The 22,553-nt window shown below is 35.9% G+C and overlaps 3 protein-coding genes across 4 annotated transcripts in view; 2 read left to right on the top strand and 1 right to left on the bottom strand.

The window, feature by feature from the left end:
* The window catches only part of LOC133852483 (uncharacterized), a 33,187-nt gene extending 28,371 nt beyond the window's left edge, over positions 1–4,816 (bottom strand). The window contains exons 1-5 of the mRNA XM_062289247.1: positions 4,401–4,816; positions 3,554–4,275; positions 2,456–2,581; positions 2,284–2,369; positions 837–945 (exon numbers count right to left, since the gene is read on the bottom strand). Of these exons, the coding sequence (XP_062145231.1) occupies positions 837–945; positions 2,284–2,369; positions 2,456–2,581; positions 3,554–4,275; positions 4,401–4,458 (1,101 nt within the window). The 5' untranslated portion in view covers positions 4,459–4,816. The remainder of the gene's footprint in view (positions 1–836; positions 946–2,283; positions 2,370–2,455; positions 2,582–3,553; positions 4,276–4,400) is intronic.
* Positions 4,817–7,144: 2,328 nt separating this feature from the next.
* Positions 7,145–9,631, top strand: LOC133852320 (WEB family protein At2g17940). The gene is made up of 2 exons (XM_062289059.1): positions 7,145–7,433; positions 8,867–9,631. The coding sequence occupies exons 1-2, from the start codon at positions 7,281–7,283 to the stop codon at positions 9,353–9,355; spliced, it is 642 nt and encodes a 213-aa protein (XP_062145043.1). The 5' UTR covers positions 7,145–7,280; the 3' UTR covers positions 9,356–9,631.
* Positions 9,632–17,789: 8,158 nt separating this feature from the next.
* Positions 17,790–22,196, top strand: LOC133852161 (protein ANTHESIS POMOTING FACTOR 1). 2 transcript variants are annotated; one of them, XM_062288849.1, is made up of 11 exons: positions 17,790–17,947; positions 18,049–18,128; positions 18,570–18,670; positions 19,408–19,508; positions 19,584–19,650; positions 19,762–19,861; positions 19,941–20,054; positions 20,151–20,288; positions 20,486–20,570; positions 21,054–21,103; positions 21,545–22,196. In XM_062288849.1, exons 1-11 carry the CDS (start codon positions 17,941–17,943, stop codon positions 21,686–21,688), a joined length of 987 nt encoding a protein of 328 aa, XP_062144833.1. In that variant the 5' UTR covers positions 17,790–17,940; the 3' UTR covers positions 21,689–22,196. The 2 variants fall into 2 exon arrangements, with proteins under 2 accessions (XP_062144833.1, XP_062144834.1); XM_062288850.1 differs by having other exon boundaries at positions 17,820–17,947; positions 18,032–18,128.
* The last annotated feature ends 357 nt before the right edge of the window (positions 22,197–22,553 follow it).

The raw sequence follows: 22,553 nt of genomic DNA, 5'->3' as shown, positions 1-22,553 counted from the left end.
TCTTCCGAATAACCCACGAGAATCTCCAACGTCAAAGCCAACCGCTCAAAGCACGGAGAACTAATGAAAATTTCACCCGAGAAAACTCTTCTCCCCCACCCTCAACATCGACGCCCCATCCAGAACAGAGAAGACAAAAGTTTTCGACTCCACGATAAAACTTATCTCCATCTCAAAAAACACCCAGAGCCCAAGCAGCTGACCCAGAGGAAGTTCACATTTTCTAAGGAAAGGAGCCACACTTATATATTATTTAAATGGATACAAGTATAATATATATCTTTTTGATAAGTAGAGTATAATATATATCTAAAAACACAAAAATTGAACATATACTTTTTTGAGACGGTAATGATGATGATTTGAAAATAAGGAATAGTATGTGAAAAACAGAAAAATAAAAAATACACCACTAAAAGAAGATGATAACACATAGGTACCTTTAACCAAAAAACACTTCAATTATTAGACAGCAAATATAGGAGTAGATGGGAATTATAAAGATATGAAAATGTTAAAAGTAAAAAATAATGGCATGAACTAGGAAATAAGTCACCACTTATAGCAAGGGGACAAATGGGAAACGTATTAATTTTTGACAAAATATCTATGGGGACTACCAAGGAAACATGTATAAAGGTAAAATGGAGGTTAGGAAAACAAAATTGGAAACTACCTAAAATAGTTAAAACAAAAAACGTGCCCAAACACTGCCACCATGCAAATTTCAACATTACATTAACCATTACAGAGTACTAATTGAAAAAAACCTCACCTAATTGGAGATGAGGATAGAAGCAGTACAATTTGCATCAAACATCTCAAAAAAGCAGTACCTGAGCCAGGGAAAGGTCCCCCCGAACATGATGAACAATCTCTGCCAGTAGACTATAAGCCAATGGTCGCAACGTCTCAAAGCATGCCCGACCAGTTCCAACTAGAACCCTAAAAGGCCCCAATAAAAGGGTCAATGAAACAAACTGTTCAACTTCAACAAAGGAGCATAAAAAAATAATAATAATAATAATAATAAAAAATAATAATAATAATTGATAAGTTACAGTGTAAAAAAATAAAACTACTATGTCTGTCTCCGATTGTTGGTCCCACTTAAGAGAACCAACTTTTTTTAGGGGATATCAGTTAATGCACTATCATTCAAATTAAAATGGACTATTTTTTTTTCTTGATAGGTAAGAAATCAATTTTAAAATTAAAATGGACTATTTTTTATAGGTAAAATTAAAATGGACTATTGAATTATCAAACAAAGTAAACAATAAGTTAGAAAAGCTACTAAACTTTTCTTCATTCACTTTTCAAAGTAGACAATATTTTTAGACATCCAAAAATGGAATAGAGGACCAATGATATGGAAGAAATGAATAATACTTGTCTAGAGTAGTACATAAAAATCATGGTCAGTCAAAAGAAATGTATTGATCAGCAACTTAGGTGTTTACAGGTATCAAAATATCAGATGAGTGAGATAGAATAAGAAGTTAAAATTTGACAGAATCACAGAAACTTTAACCATTAATGGAAGATTATAAAAGCAAATTTTAGTTGTATCAAAAATAGCCACAAACATTCACACGCTAGTGGGCGTCGTTGTGCGCAAAGAAATGGGCCAAGAAAACAAACAATCCATGCGCAGACACAAAATCAGTAGTCCCAAGCCAAAGCCTATTCGATGTAACCAATGAAGCAAAGGCATCAAAGCATACTAAAAGAGTACATATTTTAAAGTTTCTGCTTGTAAGATTTAAGACTAGAATAATGAGTGGGAGTTTGTGATCCTAACCAACATATGTGCAATCCCTAAGGAATTACAAATAAAAAAACAGCATCTTTATTTAAGGTTTCCACTAGTGTAATTTTAGGTTGGTGGTCGTGACTAACATATGTGGAGTCCCTACAGCAAACCAAAAGGGTGTCAGTATTTAAGGTTTCTGCTTGAACACCCTTAGCTTGCTAAAGAAAAAAAAGAACCATACTTTTCTCAAATGCCTTTTATTATTGGTCATTTGCTGGTTTGGTTTCTTGTAAAATGAAGTAAAAATAACCTGCAAGTCATTAGGTTATTACGACTTTAAGAAGTTATATACTAATCTTTATAACATAAGACTTTGTCCATGTCGAGATTATTGTTGTGTCTCTCCAAGATCTGCCCCAATCAACAAGACAATACAACTTTCTATATCAAGATTTATGACAGTTTGGAGTCAATGGGGGAGAGAGAGCAGAAAAAGGGGGGGGGGGGGGGGGGGGGCACCATATTACCTCTCTTCCAATAGCGTGTCAATCAAAGGAAACAGGCCCCTCTTGAAATCTGTTCCAAGAACATGTTTTAAGGCTACCAACAACTCCTGCACCCAACATTTATAAGTTTTTATGATTAATGAAATAGAAAGATCCAAGAAAAGAAGACAACTAGAATGGAATGAATGTTCACCTTTCTAATAGTCACAGAATCTGAACAAGTAACAAGTAAATTGACAATGCTTTTGCATATGCTTTCTTCATGTGGCCTGATATAATCAGCGAAGCTCTTCAACAGGTAAGTTAAAAAAGAAACTGTCTGCAGCAGCAGAGATTTAAGATTAGCAAACAGTTAATGTAGGACTTGGGGAAAAAATGAATAAAAATACAGCTATAGTCATGCTTTTTGTGATTTTATCTGATGAAATTGTAGACCATATCTCCACTTATTTCTCGCTATCTAGATTTGGTCATGAATTTTCCAAAAGAAAGCACTCTTAAATTTCTCGAAGAGATAACACATTTCTTCTGTGCATCTCTCTCACCAACTTTGGAGGACAAAAAGGTAAGATTCATTGGAGATTGGCTTCAATAGCAACATTGGGAACATTTGAGAGCAGAAGCTAAAGAGAATGCTTGAGAATGTTTTTGGATCTTTTTATACTGTTATGGTATGGTAACCTCAACTTAAGACCCTATCAAGGTTTGGTTCTCTTGCAGATTGGCAGAGACTAGCAAGCCACGCCTTCTTCAACTCTAACTAAGATCAAATTTGCAGAAAGACAAGGCTGGATTGTTGTGCCCATGGACGACCTTCCAAGTTCAATTTTGACAGTTCCTAACCAGCAAATTAATGAAATTTTGACTTGATGTCATTTGCAAGAAGTGCGATGATATCATTGTCTTTGTTGTCTCCACTTGATGTTAAATTCATCAAAAAAGAGAGCTCCTTTCCATACTTTACGAGGCAAGAGAATGTTCATTTGAAAATATCCTCATATTCACAAGGAAAGCATTGCACAAACAACCACTTCTAAATCATTCAGCCTCCTTCACAAAAGGGCATAAAAGAGATCCTAACTCTCAAGTCAAAAACAGTATATGTCTACCATGTCTGAATCCATGTCAAATTCAGACGCAGAGAATCACATCCTAAAAGTAATACAAATCTTATGGCAGGAAAAGTCGCATATCGAGACCACAATCAGTATAGATGTTTAAAAAACTAAAGCTAAAATTTCACTCAGTGAACCGCTTTAACGTATAAATACCATTAACAACAACCGCATACCTTAACCTGCGCTCCCTTCAGCTCAATGAAATGTGTCTTCAGATGAGGAGGAACCTTTTCTGGGCCCGGGACCGATATAGCAGCAACCATCAATGGCAACAACTGAGGAATATTCGTCTGAACAAGCCGACTATACAACTGAAACAGAAACATCACCACCAACGGACTCTCTGTAACTATCTTGAACGAGCGTGTACTCGGGTTGAGGTGCCCCGTCCCGGCCGACCCCAAATTCGTCAAACCTTGATCCGAAGCTGAAGACGTATCCATAGGCTTCACATCTTCCCCACCTGCCGCCCCGTTTTCGAAGAAATGGCTAACAGTGAGCTTAAAGTTCTGGTAAATCTTGCAAACGAAGTCCAAAAAGGGTTGAACCTCGGTCTCTACAGTTGGCCTGAAGTTCCTGAGGAGGTCAAAGATTATGCGGATACAAATCAAGCCGTTCTCTTCGTTGTCGGTGGTAAGCACCTGCATAGCGACCTTCAGGAGATCCTGTACGAAGGGGCGGAGGACCTCGCTGTGAGGCAGGCGGTTGAGGATCTCCACCACGATGTTGCGGAGCTTGTGCTCGGGCGTATCCGCGTACTGAGGCTTCGTAATCTGCAAGAGAATCACCGAGAACGCCCGGAAGTAGCATTTCAAAAAGTTCAAGTACTCGGGCGTGTGCGCGATTTCGAGGCTGTCACGAATCTCCATCGCCATCTGAAGCCTCTGCTGAATCGCTGTTTCAGAAAAAATAAATAAATAAACAAATATATATATATATATATATATATATATATATATATATATATATAAACAAACACTGAGGACACGCAACAGCGAGAGCGAGGGAGAGAGTGAGTACAGATATCGGGCTCGATGAGATTCCGAGAGTGCAGCTCGAAATTCTGAATAGGACTCATGTTGACGGAGTAGAAAAACCCTAGCTCCCTTCAAAAGCAACGACTCTGACTGAATTTCGAATTCCCGGAGCTTCTAGGGTTTCAGTGCAAGTGCTTCTGCACGCTAAGCTCTCGGAAACCGGTGCTTCGTTGAGTCTGAGATTGGTGGGAGGGGATTATAGAGACTGTAACAGTGAGAGTGAATTTGGTCGGGGCTGAAAAAACTTAGGGGTTAAGAGATGATCGTCAGGAAATTCTCTATCGAGCTAACTATACAATTCCAATCGCATCTCCTTTCCTTTTCCCTCGCTTTTTTCCTTTCCCCTAGTGCGTCTCAGGCCCTCGAGGAGGAGCAGAAAATTGGGGAGGGGGAATTGTTTCCCAATGGAACGGAAAGTGTTCTTTATTTTCAGTGTTTCACGGTTTTGCCTCCTCACCTGGTCCAGGATTTCGGCCTATGGGCCGGAATATACTGGGCCGATTCGACGCTAACACTATAATGGGCAAAGAAGTGGACATATATAAGGATAGCTTTTTTTTATATGGGTTTAGGTTTGATCTATACATCCATGGATTCCCAAGTATAAAATAGGCAAACAAGTGGACATCTAATGGGCCTTCTAGAAAGGCATTGGTTCAGTTCCTAAATGCTTTTTGAATTGTGTTTTTTTTATTGAATAATGCTTTTTTTTTTATATCTATTTATCACATTCATTTCACATTAACTGACATGGTTCATTTCACATTAACTGACGTGGTGTGCTTTAAGTGGCTTATCATATCAACCACTTAAAAAAAAATAGAGAAAACTTCACTTATAACTATAATCTTTCATTACTTTTACAATTAAGTACTCAAATTTTAAAAAGTTGTCAATTTATGGTATTCATCTTTCAATTTTTTTCAATTTCAACCTTAAATTATAATTTTCCATTAAATCTTATTAAAATTATCAAAATACCTCTCTGTTTATTTTTTTAAAAAATATATAAAAAATTTCAAAACTTCAAGTATGGGTATTTTTATAAATTCCGTTAAATTCTTACCAACATCTAAATCCTTGCAATTTTTTCTTTTTTTCATTAAAAAAAAAAAGGTATTTTGAAATATGGATACTCTAAATTGATATTTTTTAAAGTTTGAGTACTTAATTGCAAAAGTAATGACAGATCAAGGGTTATAAGTGAAATTTAAGTATTTTATATTTTAAATTGTTTGTTAATGTTTTTATTTTAAAAACAATTATAAGAAAAAAATAATTTAATAAACAAAGTCCATTATTTTAATAAATTCTATCACCCAGCTTAAAAAAGCGATCATTGTTTTGTTAACAATCCTATATTACTAATCATTATACCAACCTCAACAAACGAGACTGATCAACATGTATACTATTTATGCTCCGTTTGGTTCGATGTAAAATGGTTTTTATCGTAAAATAGTTTAAGGGAAGTCATTTTTTTAGAAAATATTTTTCGCCGAAAGTATTTTTCTATGTTTGGTGCGTATGGAAAATCACAAATATTTTTTATATTTTTATTCAATCATGTTAACCTATAAAAATCAATTTTTATTCAAAACATATAAATATTAATGTAAAATAATATAAAAATCACCGATGATGAGATTTCGTAACTGACCGACAAGATTTCAGCCACTTTTTTCGGATTCCGGCTACTATAGCCAAAATCCGAAATAAAGGCCGGAATCCGAACAGTTTCGTCTGAATCTGGGGTGGCCTGATTCCGGCAAAAGTGACCGGAATCCGGCACAGAACGACCGGACTCCAGCCTACTGGCCAGAATCCTACCAAAACTGCTGGAATCCGGCCAGTAAGCCAGATCCCCGCCTTTCTGGCTGAGATATTCTGGCTAGATCTGTCTGGCCAGCCGATCGTTCTAACTTGGATGTTCTGGCCAAATTCGGCCGAATAGCCGGAATACGAATAGTTTGGTTGCCGGAATCTGGGCTGGCCGGATTCAGACGACATTGACCGGATGTTGGTGAATTTTAGCACAGGCAAGATTTTGGTGATGGTCGATTGCTTGAACGTGAAAGTCGACTGTGTCGTTTAAAAGTAGTTGAATGCGTCTGGCGTCTTCGAAAAATGATTTATGCTTTTTAAAAACGTAAATAATTTTTCGAAATTTACTAAGCATTTTTTGTCAAACATAAATCATTTTTCAGTTGACTATTATTTTTGTCCCTACCAAACACCGGAAAATACCGAAATTATATTTCAGAAATCATTTTACGCCGAAACAAACGGAGCATTAATTGAAATGAGAATAAATTATGGAGTTAAAGTTTGAACCTATCACTTTTGCTTCGATATCATAGTAAATCACTATTTATTCAAAAAAATAAAAATAAAAATAAAAAAACAAACAAACGTAAGCCGATGAATAAGAGTGAATCGTTTGAGATCATAATTTAAAGTTCCATATATATTCATATATGTGTATGTATGTGTATGTGGAGCCCGTCCACGAGGGAGTACATATCCACGCTAGAAATGAAGAAGGGAGGTCCTAATCAAGGCAAATAAAGGGTGCTTTCACATAGAACTAACGGACTCGCGATGGTCCAACCACCCTTGTCAACTTCAATCAACAAAATTCCAGTGAAGTGGACGCGAAGAAAACAAAAGCCCCATGATTTGATTAAGTTTCTTTAAGTAAACCAAAATCACCACCGGCCACCACCACCACCCCATTAGCAACGACCTCTCCTTGTACGTACCTCCTAACTCAATCTGCTAGCAACTTGTATTAAAAGGAGATCATTGTCGCCGCCACTTCATCCAATATTCCCATCTTAGTTTCTCTTTCTGTTCTATAAACATGGACACAGAAGAGGGTGGAGTTACAGTAGCGGCTGTCATGCAACGAGCAGAGATCGACACCCGAGCGCCGTTCAGGTCAGTTAAAGAAGCAGTTATGTTGTTCGGGGAAAGAGTTCTAGCCGGGGAAATCTATGGCAACAAGCTCAAAGAGGTCCTCTCTCTCACCTAAAGCATCCTATATATATATATACTTACTGCATTTTCAAACTTTTGGCACGGCCTTGTTTACACGGGCAAATTACATGCATGTTTTAATATAGCTAGCTTGAACTACTGCGTTTGAAACTGGAAAATTAAGGAAATTAATTATTAAAACAGTGATGATTTTGATAAATTGGCTCTTAATTAATTTCCATGCGTTAATGATTTCTTGTTTCTCCTTGCAATCACTTTATGCAGCATATATGTGTGGGAAGTTACATTTTGGAAACATGTTTTAAATTGTTAATACGACATGTATGTTTGTAATTGACGTGTTTCGGGTTTTTTTTTTTTTTTTTACTAATGGTACATAAATTTAATATATGTTCTTCGTGTATTTAAGGAATATTTTGTGATTTAAGTTGTTTATTGATGTAATTATTCTCGATAAAAGAAAACAATAGACCAAAAATAAAAATTTTAAATATAAACTTTACTTAACCTCTTGAATTGTCGCCCTTTTTGTAATTACTCCTTAAATTTTAAAAACTCTCAATTTAGTATGCCAATCTCTTCAATTTTTTTTCAATTTCGAACATCCGTTAGAATTTTCCGTTAAATCCTATCAAAATACCCAAATTACCCGTGTATATATATATACATATAAAAGATTCGAGCATGAGTATTTTTGTAAATTCCGTTAAATTATGACCAACGCCTAAATCCTTACAATTTTTTTTTTCCTTAGAAAAATAAATGATATTTTGAAAATTTTGACACCTTTCTGTTATAATTTTCCGCTATATCCTAATGGAATGGTAAAATTGAAAAAACTTGAAAGATGGATATATTAAATTGATAATTTGTTAAGTTTATAGAGTAATTACAAATATGATGAAAGTTTAGGAAGTTAAGTGAAGTTTTCCAAATTTTAACAAACATGATATATTTCAGTACTCACAAAGTGGAAAGCAACTCTAGACGAGAGGAAGCACATGTAATAATTTAATGACCCACATGTCATGACACATGAAAAACTATATATTAGACTCCTAATGCTATAAAGTTATCTAATCCCAATGCTAATCCTATTAAACTATTGGTCAAACAAAGCAAAATTTTGTTGCTCTGGATTCTAGTATATACCCTTTTATTAATTTATTGTGAAAATCATTATATATAGTTAAGATATGGGATTTATTGAATATTATATATGTAGATTTATTTTACTGCACCCTTAGATGGGTCATGGATGTATTTGAACCGACCTTTCCGGTCTCTCTTATTTTTCGTAGTAATTTGTGATATTCGAAGATGAGAAATTTGTTTGAAGGAAACAAGTCAAATCTAAGGTGACATTCACCTATCAAAAGAAAAGAAAAAGAAAACTGAAATTTGAAGTAACATTCTTGTTTAATTAATATATGTTTATTTCTCTGTTAGATTCGAGCTGGAGCAAGTGAAACTACTGGGCATGCTCAATCCAGAATCGGAGCCCTAACAGCTGAGCTCGAAGAAACAAAGCAAAGCCTTGAGAAAGCTAGAGAAGAAGGTAACTTTATGGCATATTGCATGAGATCCCTTAGAGAAGAGCTTGAACAAGCAAAGAAAGAAGTACGAGAGTTGAAGGCAAGAGAGTTACAAAAACAGCCGTTTGATCCCGAGATCGAAGACCTCAAGTTCATGGAAAATGCGACAAAGGTGGAGATCATGAAGACAAAAACTGAAGAAGCAAAGGAGTTTGAAAAGAAAAGATATGTGAAGTTTGCCAGCCCTCCTTCACTGGCTCAAGTTATTATCAGCAAAGATCGTGAGTTACTAGAAAGACCCCCTTCTTTTAAGAAGACAAAGAAGAAGCCATTGATGCCAATTATAGGATGGCTCTTTTCAAGGAAGAAGGGAGGCCACGAAGATGACTCTCCAAGAGCCTGAGGCCCTTGCAGGCCAGGCTTCATATGCAAATTTCCTTCACAAATGCATGTTATTCATAATTAAGTTGGAAGTACGTCTTGAGGAGCATTAATTTTTGCGACGTCATTAAAGCAATTTTAAGTTTGTCATGTCATATATATTAAAAAAAAAAAAAAAAAGAGAGAGAGAAATACTTTAAGTTCATAGAGAAATATTTTTTTTTTTTTTTTTTTTGGCCTAGTCATTTCGATTGTAAAAGAAATTATCAGCCCTCTATATATCTCAGTTTGTTTGTCCTTTTCCCTCCCCAGTGTTTGCTCATTTTTCCTAATTTATTCCCTCATTTTTGTAAAAAATAAAAATGCCCCAATTTTGAAAGGACGAGAGGACATTTTCGTTTTCTTTTTTGATAAGAAGTTGTATGAAAAGGAACAGAAGATCAGTCTACGGGGCTGCGCAATTTGGAAGTCCAAAGCAAAATACATAAAATGGTGACTTTTACCTGCAACTATATATTAATTATACGAGTGTTGTTACGAGTATTACGGTTTTTATTATATATTTAATATAATTTATCATGAAAATTTGCTTGATACCTACCATGTTAGTTACTAATCACTAAAATTTGAACAGCCACATGGCACTTCACAAAATGAGGTGTGATGGTTTATATGACGTTTATTATATTAGTCACTAAAATATAATCTGTTAATAAAGTTTTGGGGTTAGTGAAACATTAGCTCTTGATTGGGCCCACTTTACAATCCGATTGCCTGCAAAACAGCAAAGACACATCGGGAGTTTTCCGGCGGAGTCTTCTGCCTTGCTACTGTCCTTTCACTCTTTGTGGGCGCCGATATTTCCTCTAACAAGAGGCCATCACATCATCCTCTTTTAAGTGTCCCTATGCTCGTGCACTCTCTAGAGAGTCTGGATGGCCCTTCAATCATATTATGAGTTTGGGCCTTTTGTTTTTTTATCCAGATTTGGGCTTTCTAATTCAAGGCCCATGAGCTTGTAATTACCTATGATAGGCCGGGCCCAATGCTTTCTTGAAATGGGCTGGAGCTCTTGCGAATATTCCCAACATAAACTATGATCATATTATCACGTAAATTTTTATATATATAAGAACTAAAAACTAATATCCCAAACATTTCCTTTATTTATATATATCTTCTACTCTCATCTAAACAACATAAGAAAGTTGAAACGGAAGGACAGTCAAAAAAAAAAAAAAAAAAATGGAAGGAATTTCACACAGCATGGGCCGATAGTCACCTTAACATGTGCGACAACAATTGGTACGTCTAGATGGTCAATGCATGCGACAACGGTCACAAATTTAGAAAGCAAACAATTGCCGATCATTTCCTGTCCACTCATTTATGAACGTACACTCGTTCCATGTCTATTAATTAAACAATATTGTATTTGGACAGTGGATTTGAATTGAAGATTTGGAAGGAAGAAATTTGGAATAAGAGTTAGACATTTATAATTTTTATTATGAGTTATTTATAAATTGATGCGGTAATTGACATGACAGTTATAAAATGTGGTAAGGAGATCGAAGAATTAAAAATTTTGGACTTTGTAATCAATGGTGAAATATTCCGTCTCTATCCAAGTGAAACCTAGGAGAACCGTGGGGGAAGCACGTTTTTTGTTTTTAACATTCAGAGATAAACAAGAGTTAGTTTCTTACGATGTCAAAAAAAGAAAAAAAAAAAAGTTAAAAGTTTCTTATGGTCGGTAAGTCGGCGGAATTGATAATTAGGTTGAGGCACGAAGGAGTGCATAAAAAATAAATAACCCTACCTGCACATGAAACCATGTGAGCCATACAGCCAAGAGTCCAAGACATAGCTCATCTGCTGCAGCCATGAACCATTGGCTATTTGGCTTTCACCCTTCTGCCGTGCACCCATGTCCCACGATCGGAAATTAAAGAAATATACAGTACTGATCGAACCCAAAGAGGCCACGGAGCCGTACACATTTTTAGGATTTGAGTTAGCAAACAACTAGTGTGCGTGCCTAAGAGCCTGATCAGACCCCAGAACTGAGATAACGAGATTAATTAGCATTAATTGCACCAGTTTTTACTGAGATAATTAAGCCCGAGTTGGCCATATATATATATAGGTTAAATTAATTAGAAGGATTCTTTTTCTTATTAGGATTTCCATTTTTTTACATGAACATATATAATCAATATTTTTTTAATAGGAGGTCAAAGCATAAAATGACAAACTCAAAGTTTTCTCTTAAAATGAAGGAGCTAGCTAGGCCCAATTATATAAAAATATTTGAAGAAAATTTTTCAAAACCGGAGGCCATGGCCCTCTGGCCTCCCTGTGTTACACGTACTAGTACTCCATTCGATCATTTCTCTGCCTTTCAAGTAAGAATCTTTAATGTAATAGTTTATAAATCTTTGAGTTGTTTTAATTGCATAATATTGAGTCTCAATTATTACGGTTGTATATAAGTCTATTTAAATCAAAGCCTCAAGTTTGAAAGAGGTTCAGATTCTTTTTAAGATCCAACTTAATTACCTTAATTTACTGATCAATATATATAATTCATGAACTTAATATTCAGGTTCGTAATTAACTCTAACTCCCCGCGCGTTAACTCGATCGATCTGCATGTCCCTATTTCTTATGTAGTCTGGCCTGGATTAATTTATGGACATTAAGCGCCGTAATTAATGGTCAATGCAATGAGATCAGTTGGTAATTATAACACCGGATACAAAGGAAGGAAACTAGGAAGACGCGAAGCAATTTGCGCATATATATATATAGGATTGGGATAAGACAAATTCGTCCCCTGAATATATAATTAGTACGTATCTTTTAAAGTTGGAGCCACATGTGCAATGGTATAAATTAATATCTTAATTGATAAAAGTGCATTTTCCTTGTATTTATTTACACGTTTTTGACGCAGTTGAGTTGTCAGGTAGACATTATAAGACAAAGGACTCCAAAACCCTTCTTCATTTCTTAATTGCCTTAATCGTGATTAGTTTTGACTAACCACTGATTCCCAGCCTTTCCAGCGAAATTTCTGACACGTTATGATTATTTTTGCAGGTTCTAGGTTCTGTCACAGTTTTAATTAGAACCACATAATTTGATATTTGCCTTCGGTCTTTTATATACATATGCATATATGGTACGTACGTAATTTATATGTACGTTGGAGTACTGATCTTTAATATAAATCTCTTACAAATTCGCGTAATAATTTACATCGAGTTTATTACATTAATTGTTAAATAATTAAATTTAATTATGATTGACCGACATTACAATATCACATGAATTGTCATGCTAATTTGTAAAGTACTATAATGTATGAGTTCTCTTAAAGTAATACAATTTTTAATTAGTGTAAACTTTTTACTGGTGGTTAATTTACAAGAAATTTATTAAGTTATTAAATAATTAAATTTAATTATAATTGATATGACGATGCTTAGATAATAGCCATGTTTAGTTTATAAATTCACGTGCTACTTAAAGTGAAACACTAATTTGTAGTACAGAAATTAATTGCTGTAAAAACGTAGTTCCTTACTATTTTCCTTAAAAAAATTCCGAAGAAGTGCATATATAGTTCTTGAATGCCTACTGTAATGATCGAGCTCGGCTACCAGCTTACCATGCACATGTTATAGCCATAACAAGCCGATCGAGAACTTGAAAGTTGCCACGTTCAACGTACAACCCATATATATATAAATACGAAAGATTTGTCTTATATATTAGATTCGCCTATAAGACTACCGGCGGTGACCAACGACCAGAAATGAAGATGGAGAAACCCAAAACAAGCACCAGAAAATTGAAAACCAGCCTATGCATGCCCAGGTTCAGAGGCAACGCGTGCAATATCAGTAAGAACAAAGGCCTGTCGCCGATGACGCTGCTGGAGCGTTTCCGGGAGGCTGTATTCCGCCTGATCATGCTGTCGGCACTGTCCAAGGCCACGAACAACCACAGTACTGGATCCGCCGATATACAACCATGTTACTACCCAAACGACCCTCACCACAGCGAAGCCGTCGCGGATTGTATCGAGTTTATCAAGAAGAAAGCATCGGCAGACGACGATGATCAGAACCGCGACTCTTCTGCAAGTAATACTTCTATTCATGCCACGCCCGAGGCGGTCATGCCAGTGCCTGTCATGTAATATTTCTCCTAGCCTACGTGATTTAGTTGTGAACGTATTTGCCATTTTGTTCTTTGTTTGAAATTGAGGGTGATTCATTACGTACTGATAATATTGTCAGGTGTGAGATCGATACAGATACAGATTTGTAAATTGATGTGCATGAATTATTTAATTCACAGAAAGTATGAATGATAAGAGTTTAATTTGTTTACTAATCTTTGATTTCCTTTTTTCATAAGCTAGCTTGATGTGTTTCTAATTCGATGGCCGGGTGATCATATAATATTTATATCACGCAGGCGGTAATCAAAATGATATCCCCAAAGTACCAAATTATATATATGCAGAATTCGTGATCTAGATCTGTGCAGTCTGCAGCTAGACAAGTTGAAAATTTGACATAAATAGTAAAATTAAAGTAAAAAACATACCACAAAATGCATGTGGGTTGCAGGGGTATGTTCCTATATATATTATCGATCCCATCTATATATAGTCTTTTTACAATTGTGATCGGAGGTTTTTTTGGGTTAAGTACTTTTTTAGTTTCTGAGTTTTGAAGACTTTATTATTTAGTCCTTGAGTTTCAATTTGCATCACAGGTGATACATCAGTTTTGAAAAATGACCAAATTAGCACTTCGGTTAACTTCTTCGTCCAAAAACTAACGGTTTGCCACATGTCAACCTCAAAAATTGACACGTGGCACTATATAAAAAAATTAAAATAAAAAATCTTTAAAAATTAATTAAAAAAATTGAAAAAAAAAAGAGGGGTGGCCAGCCGGTCTGGGGTGGCCGAATGGGGGTGGTTCGGCCACCCCTTGGACAGAAAAAAAAAAAAAAAAAAAAAAAAAAATTTGGGAAGATCGGTTTTGCCCTTGGGGGTGGCCGAACCACCCCCAAGGGCCACGGGAGTGATTCGGCCACCCCCAGATCGGCCGATCTAGGGGTTGGGGGTGGTTCGGCCATCCCCAAAGGCCAAACCCTCCAAATTTTAGGGTTTATTTTTCCCGTTTTGCCCTTGGGGTAGCCGAACCACCCCCGTGGCCCTTGGGCGTGGTTCAACCACCCCCAAGGGCAAAACCGAACTTCCCGGATTTTTTTTTATTTATTTATTTTTTTTTTCTGTCCAGGGGGTGGTTCGGCCACCCCAGACCGGCCGGTCACCTCCCTGGCCAAATTGGGGGTGGCCGGCCACCCCCATGGTGGCCAAGGGGGTGGCTGAGCCACCCCATTTTTTAATTAATTTTGAAAGATTTTTTATTTTTAATTTTTTTATATAGTGCCACGTGTCAACTTCTGAGGTTGACACGTGGCGGACCGTTAGTTTTTAGACGGAGAAGTTAACCGAGGTACTAATTTGATCATTTCTCAAAACTGATGTATAATCTGTGATACAAATTGAAACTCAAGGACTAAAATAAAGTCTTTAAAACTCAGGGACTAGAAGAGTATTTAACCTTTTTTTTAAAAAAAAAAAAAAAATTAGTGACTTAGGTAACTCCCATCACATACTGACATGTGTCTGCAAATTATAAAAGAATTGTAAACGGGTTGTTTAAATTTAGCATTACTCGTAACGAAAAGAACAATTAATATTATATAGCTTATCACATAGAATAAAGCAATCTATTGCACATGCAGTTAACATTTCTGCTACTGAATCATCTTATCATAAGATTTTTAAAAATCATTTATGTGAATGTTATGGATTTAATTATCCATACATTATATCATCATTATCATGTCCAATTTCATTTAACCTTCCTTTCATCCTCTTGCAACAATTATCTCCTTTGCATTTATCCCTTTTGTAACAATTATCTTTTATTATTTAATATATTGTAATATGCAATTATCATTACCAGTATTGCACCTTCAATTATCACAATTAATCATCAAGTAAGTTTTCTTGATTTTCAATCCTATATTTTATTCAAATTTTAAAATTTTGAATTTATTTCAATTGCTTCTTCAATCTTATAAGTTTTTTCCATTTTACTGTACTTCGTTCTATTGTACGTGCATGTTATTCCTGGGTCAGAGTGGTATCAAAGCCATTCTTGCAAAATGATAATTATGGGTCTGTAAATTAAATGACTATGAGAATATTCCTTGATAACTGTTAAGAAAGTAAATTCTAAAAAAAGAATAATAAAAAAAAGAAAAAAAAGAAAAGGAGATTGTCTATGTATTTCTCTATTAAAAATATGAGAAATGTTTGGCTATACACTCCCATTTTACTATTATTCCACTCTTGTTTACATGGGCCAATAATATTGTTAAAAAAATCAGGGCCCCATTACATTCTCTCTCTATCTCTCACATTATTGGTTTATGTAGATAAGGGTGGGATAGGAGTGGAATGAGAGTGGATAGCCAAGTATTTCTCTAAAAATATACATGATAATTACATGCTCTAAATACAAAAAAGAAAAAATAATTTAATCAACCAAATTAAACGTGAGTTTAGACTTTAGACTTTGGAGGAAATTTTTTTGAGACATGCTATATATTCTCTTTTGATCATTCTCTTAGGCCATCTCCAGCAGAAGCTCTATTTTAACCAAAAAGTCATATTTGACTTTTTTTGCTTTTTTTTCTTCTCCAACAGAATGGTTACTTTAACCATTTTTCTAAACACATAAACAGTAAATAGCCAACATTGACTATTCACTGTTCATGTGTTTAGACTTTTTTTTATTAATTTTTTCTCTCTCCTTCTCTCTTTCTCCGATCCCTCTTCTGTTGCAACCTACCCTCCTTCACCGATCGTTTCCCCCAAATCACAGTCTTGGAACCGGTCTCCCTCTCCATCCTCTTCACCGACCCTTTCCTCCAAATCACAATCCTGGAACCAGTCTCCCTCTCCATCCTCTTTTGGGTATTCCCTCTCGGCCCAATAATCAAACCGATGAAATTATAACCTGGGTACTCGTTCATCGGTATGTAAAGCTTCTTCTGAAACTTCGGCGGCCGATAATCTGCCGGTGGCTTGAAAGCCGAGGGACCGAGCCCCTTCTGCTCTATCGTCTAGAGGTAACCTGGACGATAACATCCGACTAATCTCTAAAAGCCTACTATTCAGAGCTTGGATTTCGGGATCGAATTCAATACCTCCGGTGAGTTCCTTCATGAAATCGGGGAGCTGAAGTAGCAGAGACGTTGGCAGCTTCGGCTCGTCATCGGCCCACCGCGACTTCCTCTTCAGCGCTCAGCTGCCCGAATCGTCACTGTTTTGAGTATTGTTGGCGTTGTCTGTGTTGGAGTCCAGTTGGGGGTCCCATCGGCTGCGGCGGCGGGTTGGGGTTGGGGTTGGGGAGATGGGTCGGGGTTGGGGGAGACCGGAGAGTGAGAGGGAGAAGTGGAAAAAAAAAAAAAGAAAAATAAAGAAAAAGATTAAAAAACAATATTTTAAGAAAATGAAGAGTGGAATAAAGATTATTGTTGGAGTGTTTTTAAGATAGTCAGTGGTTAAAGTAGAGATTTGTACTTTTTGAATAGCTATTTTAACTCCAATTGCTGGAGATGGCCTTATCCTCTTATCAGTAAAGGTAGTCAATAATTAGGTGGGTGGCCAAATATCATTTTTCATTTTGAAAAAGTAGAATAATGAGAGAAATGAGAAATGTTATTGCTCCTTTTAGTATCCTTATGGGATCCTTCTATGGTGATATGGTTGATGGCGCCCTGATTTTTTTTTTTTTTTTTTTTTAAAAAAAATCAAGCTGTATTTTTTTTTTTTAATTTATTAAAAGTAAGGTATCATGTCAAAATAAAAGAATCACGTAAAGACATTAAAAAGTGCTGTATTATTTATCAAGAAAAAGATTATACGAGAAGGCGAGAAAATGAAAGATTTCGGCCTTGTTTGTCCATGAACAATACATTACAGTACTGTACATGTACTTTTTTTTCTCATTTTTTTTTTTTATATTTTTCACTACTAATCAACATCAAAACATTTTTACTTTTTTCACTTTTTTATATCACATCAATAATTTTTTATTACTATTCAAATAAAAAAATTCACTACAATATAAAATTTTTTCACTTTTTATATCACATCATCACTTTTTACTAATTTCAAAAATTAACAACCCACTATCCTGTTCTGTTTTGTAATATCACTTGCCAAACAACTGAAACAAGCCCTTCAATTTTCATTTTAGGACAATCCAACAAAAACTGGAACAAGGATTTCGGGCTAAGAGCTTGGGCCAGGCGAGCCCAACTCTATCGCCCTACGGCACGACGATAAAACAAAAGGGAGGGTCCAACATATTTCCTGCTCCTGGTTGCTCAATGTTTATATTTCCGGCGGTTGAAGACGTTGGTGGTTAGGGCTTCCGAGCTCTCTTCCAATTTCCAAATTAAATTTAATTTCACAAACCGAAACAAAATCACTAAGAAATGGGTGGTACGTAAAACTGCTCTCTCTCTCTCTCTCTCTCTCTCATTTTTGTGTGAGCAATTTGATGTTGATGTTGATTTCGCTCTACATATGAGGAACCCAATTAGAGAGAGAAGACAAGGTTTCGTTGGAGCTCAGCGAGGAAATTCTTCAGAGCATGGAAGTCGGCATGTCCTTCAGAGACTATGTATTTCTTTTTTCACACAATTATCTGATCGTTTACCCCTTCAAACAAATCTGACTAGTTTTGTTAAACGCTGTGGCTTTAGCATGGTTTTCGATGTGCTGCGTGTTTAATTCTCTATGACTCTTATGAACACACGCAATGGACGGTGTCTGATTTTTTTATTTTATTTTTTATTTTAATTTTTTTATTTATTTATTGGGACCCTAATCCTCTGTCTGGTTGCTGAGAAAATTATGGAAGAATGAGCTAAATAGCTGTCCTAGGTCTAGCTGAGTATAATTTCCATGTTGTGTACATTATCAACGTGTTGTTGGAGACTGCTTACTTCAATACTTTATGTATACGGTATCTGCTTAATGATTTCATTTTCCTTTTCATGTTCTCAAAGTTTTGGATGAAGAATTACTGAATTTTTATGTATATTTTTGTTATTATTCACAGAATGGTCGAATTAGCTCGATGGATTTTCATAAGACATCAAGTTATCTAGTAACTGCTAGTGATGATGAATCCATTCGCCTTTATGATGTCGCCAGTGCAACGTGAGTTTTATTTGCCCTCTCTATCTAGATCTATAAGTTTTTTTTTGCTTTGTTTAAGCACCATTTTTGGTTGTTTCTCATTGTTTCTTGTATTTCGTTCTGATTGTTTACGACACTGAAAATTTTCCGGTTATGTATTAGCTATACCATGCTACTCTAGATCATATTAGTGATAGGGGAATATTTAGTTTTACCAAGACTCTTGAAGCATAATGAAGTCTAGATAATCCTCAATTTTAGTATTACATTGCTTTTTTTGGAAAAAAGAATTGAGGATAATATAAAGTCATCATGCTTGGTTATCTGCGCAGATGCAAATACTCAGTAACTTTTGTGAAGCCTTGGCCCGGTAGTTTATGAGATGTGTAAGTGGAAAGTTTTCTTAATGTGAACAACCATATGCTCAAGACAATTTTTTCAGTTTCTAGGATTCAAGATAATCCTGATATTGAGTTTGAAAACCCATGGGCTTAGCTTATAAACTTATTTATTTGCGGGTGACTTCTTCAATAGCTTCTATCAAGAGGAAATAGAGGGAACTGTAATAAGACATCCTTGGTCTGTGTTTTAGATGCCATTCTTGGTGCTCAAGTCAATTCTGATTATAGCAACTTAATCAATTGTGCCTATGAAATTCTCCCGCTACCTCGCAAAATCTTGTATTTCTGTTGTGCTTTTATTTAATAGGCCCTTCTTTTGGTAGTGGCACAAATTGTTGAGATCCCTTTTTTTGCCAGCTGTTTGAAGACAATTAACAGCAAAAAGTATGGGGTTGATCTGGTTTGCTTTACTTCTCAACCTACAACAGTCATATACTCTTCAAAAAATGGTTGGGATGGTATGTTAATCCAAAAGCCCTTGTGTGTGTATGGTTTATTTAGAATCAATTTATTTATGTGATTAACATATTCAGAATCTCTGAGGCTACTATCATTGCACGACAACAAGTATTTGCGGTATTTTAAAGGTCACCATGACAGGTTTAGTTTCTCACACTACCGATGTAGGCAATTTTTTTTTTTTCATTCTCGAATTACTGCTTGCACTGAACATGTGTGTAACAAGAGGACAACTTCTATTCTTGTTTCTAGGGTTGTGTCACTCAGCTTGTGCTCTCGCAAGGAATGCTTTATCTCTGGTTCTCTTGATCGAACTGTATTGCTTTGGGATCAACGAGCTGAGAAGTGTCAGGTGGAGGAATTTGCATATAAGTGCTCCTTTTCAGAATACCTTTGCTCTTTAACTGAGTTATATATTATCTGTGAGTTAGGGTCTTTTACGTGTACAAGGAAGGCCTGCTACATCATACGATGAACAAGGGCTCGTCTTTGCTATTGCTTCTGGAGGATACATCAGAATGTTTGATGCTCGCAAATATGAAAGGGTTAGTGTTGATATGCAAGAGCATGGGATTGTTAGGTTTGTCTAGATTTTTAAATTTGTAAATGACCATTATTTGGTGAAATTTGAATTCTTTTAGGGTCCTTTTGACATCTTTTCTGTTGGGGGAGAAACATCTGATGCAAATGTTGTAAAGTTCAGTAATGATGGGAGACTTATGCTTTTGACAACTATGGATGGCCATATTCATGTACTTGATTCATTCCGTGGCACACTTGTGAGTTTCCCCCCTCCAATACTCCATAGTTTTGCCATGACGTTTTCCATCAATTGATGAAAAAATCAAAGGGTCACTACCCAGTGCTACTCCTGTTAAGTGGGGGTCATGTCAAAACTTAACTGATATTTTTACTGCTAGCCTTTGTAGACATGATTTAATCCTCGGATGTGCTTTTATGATCTCTGTTGATTCAGTTATCCACATATAACATCAAGGCTGTTTCAAGCAAATCCACATTAGAGGCATCCTTCAGCCCAGAGGGAATGTTTGTTATATCAGGTACTGCTTGTATACTGCCAGTTTTTTTTTTTAAAAGGAGCAGTAATTTGGATAGATTTATTCAGAATAATTTCCTTTTTTGGTTGATTAATTCCTGATGATATGTCGATTTCCTTTTTGGTCTATTGAGTCCTTGACTAATTTCCTTACATCAACCACTGATCTTAAGTTTTGGAAGGAAGCTGTGGGGATCCCATCTTGCTGGTCCTGTGAATAACATGGGGCTTCAAATACAGATTTTCTAATACAGAGCCCCTCGAAGGCTCTGTTTTCATGGACTAGTTTCGTTGGACAAAATTTATGTTCACTGGGCATATGTTCCTGATTACCTTCGCTTAACCTGCCAAAAAGAAGGGAGATATCTGGTCACTGGACTTGCTGTCTTCCCCAAACCATTCTCCCCAAAATCACAATTACTTCTAACTAATCCTTTTTGCCGCCTTTTTTATGTTAATTTGAATTCTGATTTCTGATTTCTTGCAGGTTCGGGTGATGGTAGTGTTTATGCTTGGAGTGTACGGAGTGGGAAAGAAGTATGTTCCATTATTCTCATGCATCTATGAAGTTACTTTGTCATTCTTTCTTAATTTTAACTTATGTTCTCATTGTTCTTTAGTGGGTATATTAGTAGGTTTCTACATTTTCCAGAGGTATATGTAAATGCACCATGCAGACACACAAATGCACTTAAGATTAAGAATAAAGAATAGATATGGTGTTGACACTTCTGGGCCATCATTTTAGTTTTTGTATGTGTTCTTCTGACTAATAATATATTTAGGCAGAATTCGTAACTGAGTTTGTGGAAATGGCAATGACTGGCCCTTGGATATTTGCTCAGATGGTAAATAGTGGTGATGTTGTATGATGATAGTAGTTTGTTGTTCTGATATTATGAGTGGCGAATGTATTCCCCTAATCATACCTTGTTATGTTGCTGACTTGGTAGTGCTTTTTGCCATTGAACTGTCTAGGTCGCTAGCTGGATGAGTACCGACACCGAGCCTCCTGTCATAAAATGGGCTCCTGGAAGTCTTATGTTTGTAACTGGCTCTTCTGAACTGTCATTCTGGATACCGGACTTGTCTAAGTTGGGAGCTTATGTTGGAAGGAAGTAGAAATTCAGTCATCAACACACTTGCAATTTGAAGTGTGAAGCAGTTGAATGGTGAATGGTTTCCCATTTCTACTTGTCTACTTATTGATAAGGCTTGAAATTACAGGCAAGTTTCCTGTCCCTCTGTAGAGTTGCTTGCTTTGCAGGGACAATTATTGAACAGATGAAGGCAAATTTGTTCTGTATCACAAATCATTTTCTAAATCTGAGGAGTTGGATTGGGTCGGCTGCGGATCGGGATAAACTGCCGTTCCTAGTCTGATTAGTTTAGGCATCAAAAAGTCATTTTTGGAAGTCATTGTACAGTTAGACTTGTTGTGAATCTAATTAGACAAGCCATCAAGAGCACTTCACAATAGTTTCAAGTTGACATATAGAGGTATGCTTACATGTGTTACTAAACCACTCTTCTAAATCAGTGGCCAATTCTGTAAGATCATAAATTTGAGGAAGTCATAAGATGGGGACACTTTGATATAAAAAAAGAAATTGTCTATCTTATATGGAGACATTTTCCAAGGAAAAAAATGCCTGCAAATGAAAATAGACAGGAATACCGGAGCTTTTTTTTTTTTTTTGAACAAATAGCATGTGCTATTTAAGATCTAAATGCCAGAAGGTTACATGGTGAGCAATGAGGGACATACCCCCCACACACTCTTAAGTCAGAAGGATCTGACTTAAAAAACAATTACATATGTAGAATTTCAAATTTCACTAAAATTACAATCAGCCCTTAATAAAGAAAATTCTAGTAAAACATGAGCCACACATAGGCAATTGTACCTAGTAACAAGAGAATACACAAACACAACTAGCAAAAATTCAACCCAACACGTCTGAGGATAAAAACTGTCTTCGCCGGA

The sequence above is a fragment of the Alnus glutinosa genome, chromosome 12 (assembly GCF_958979055.1).
Source record: "Alnus glutinosa chromosome 12, dhAlnGlut1.1, whole genome shotgun sequence".
Classification (NCBI taxonomy): domain Eukaryota; kingdom Viridiplantae; phylum Streptophyta; class Magnoliopsida; order Fagales; family Betulaceae; genus Alnus; species Alnus glutinosa.
The sequence above is the reverse complement of the archived record's forward strand: the minus strand, read 5'-3'. Positions and strand labels throughout refer to the sequence as shown.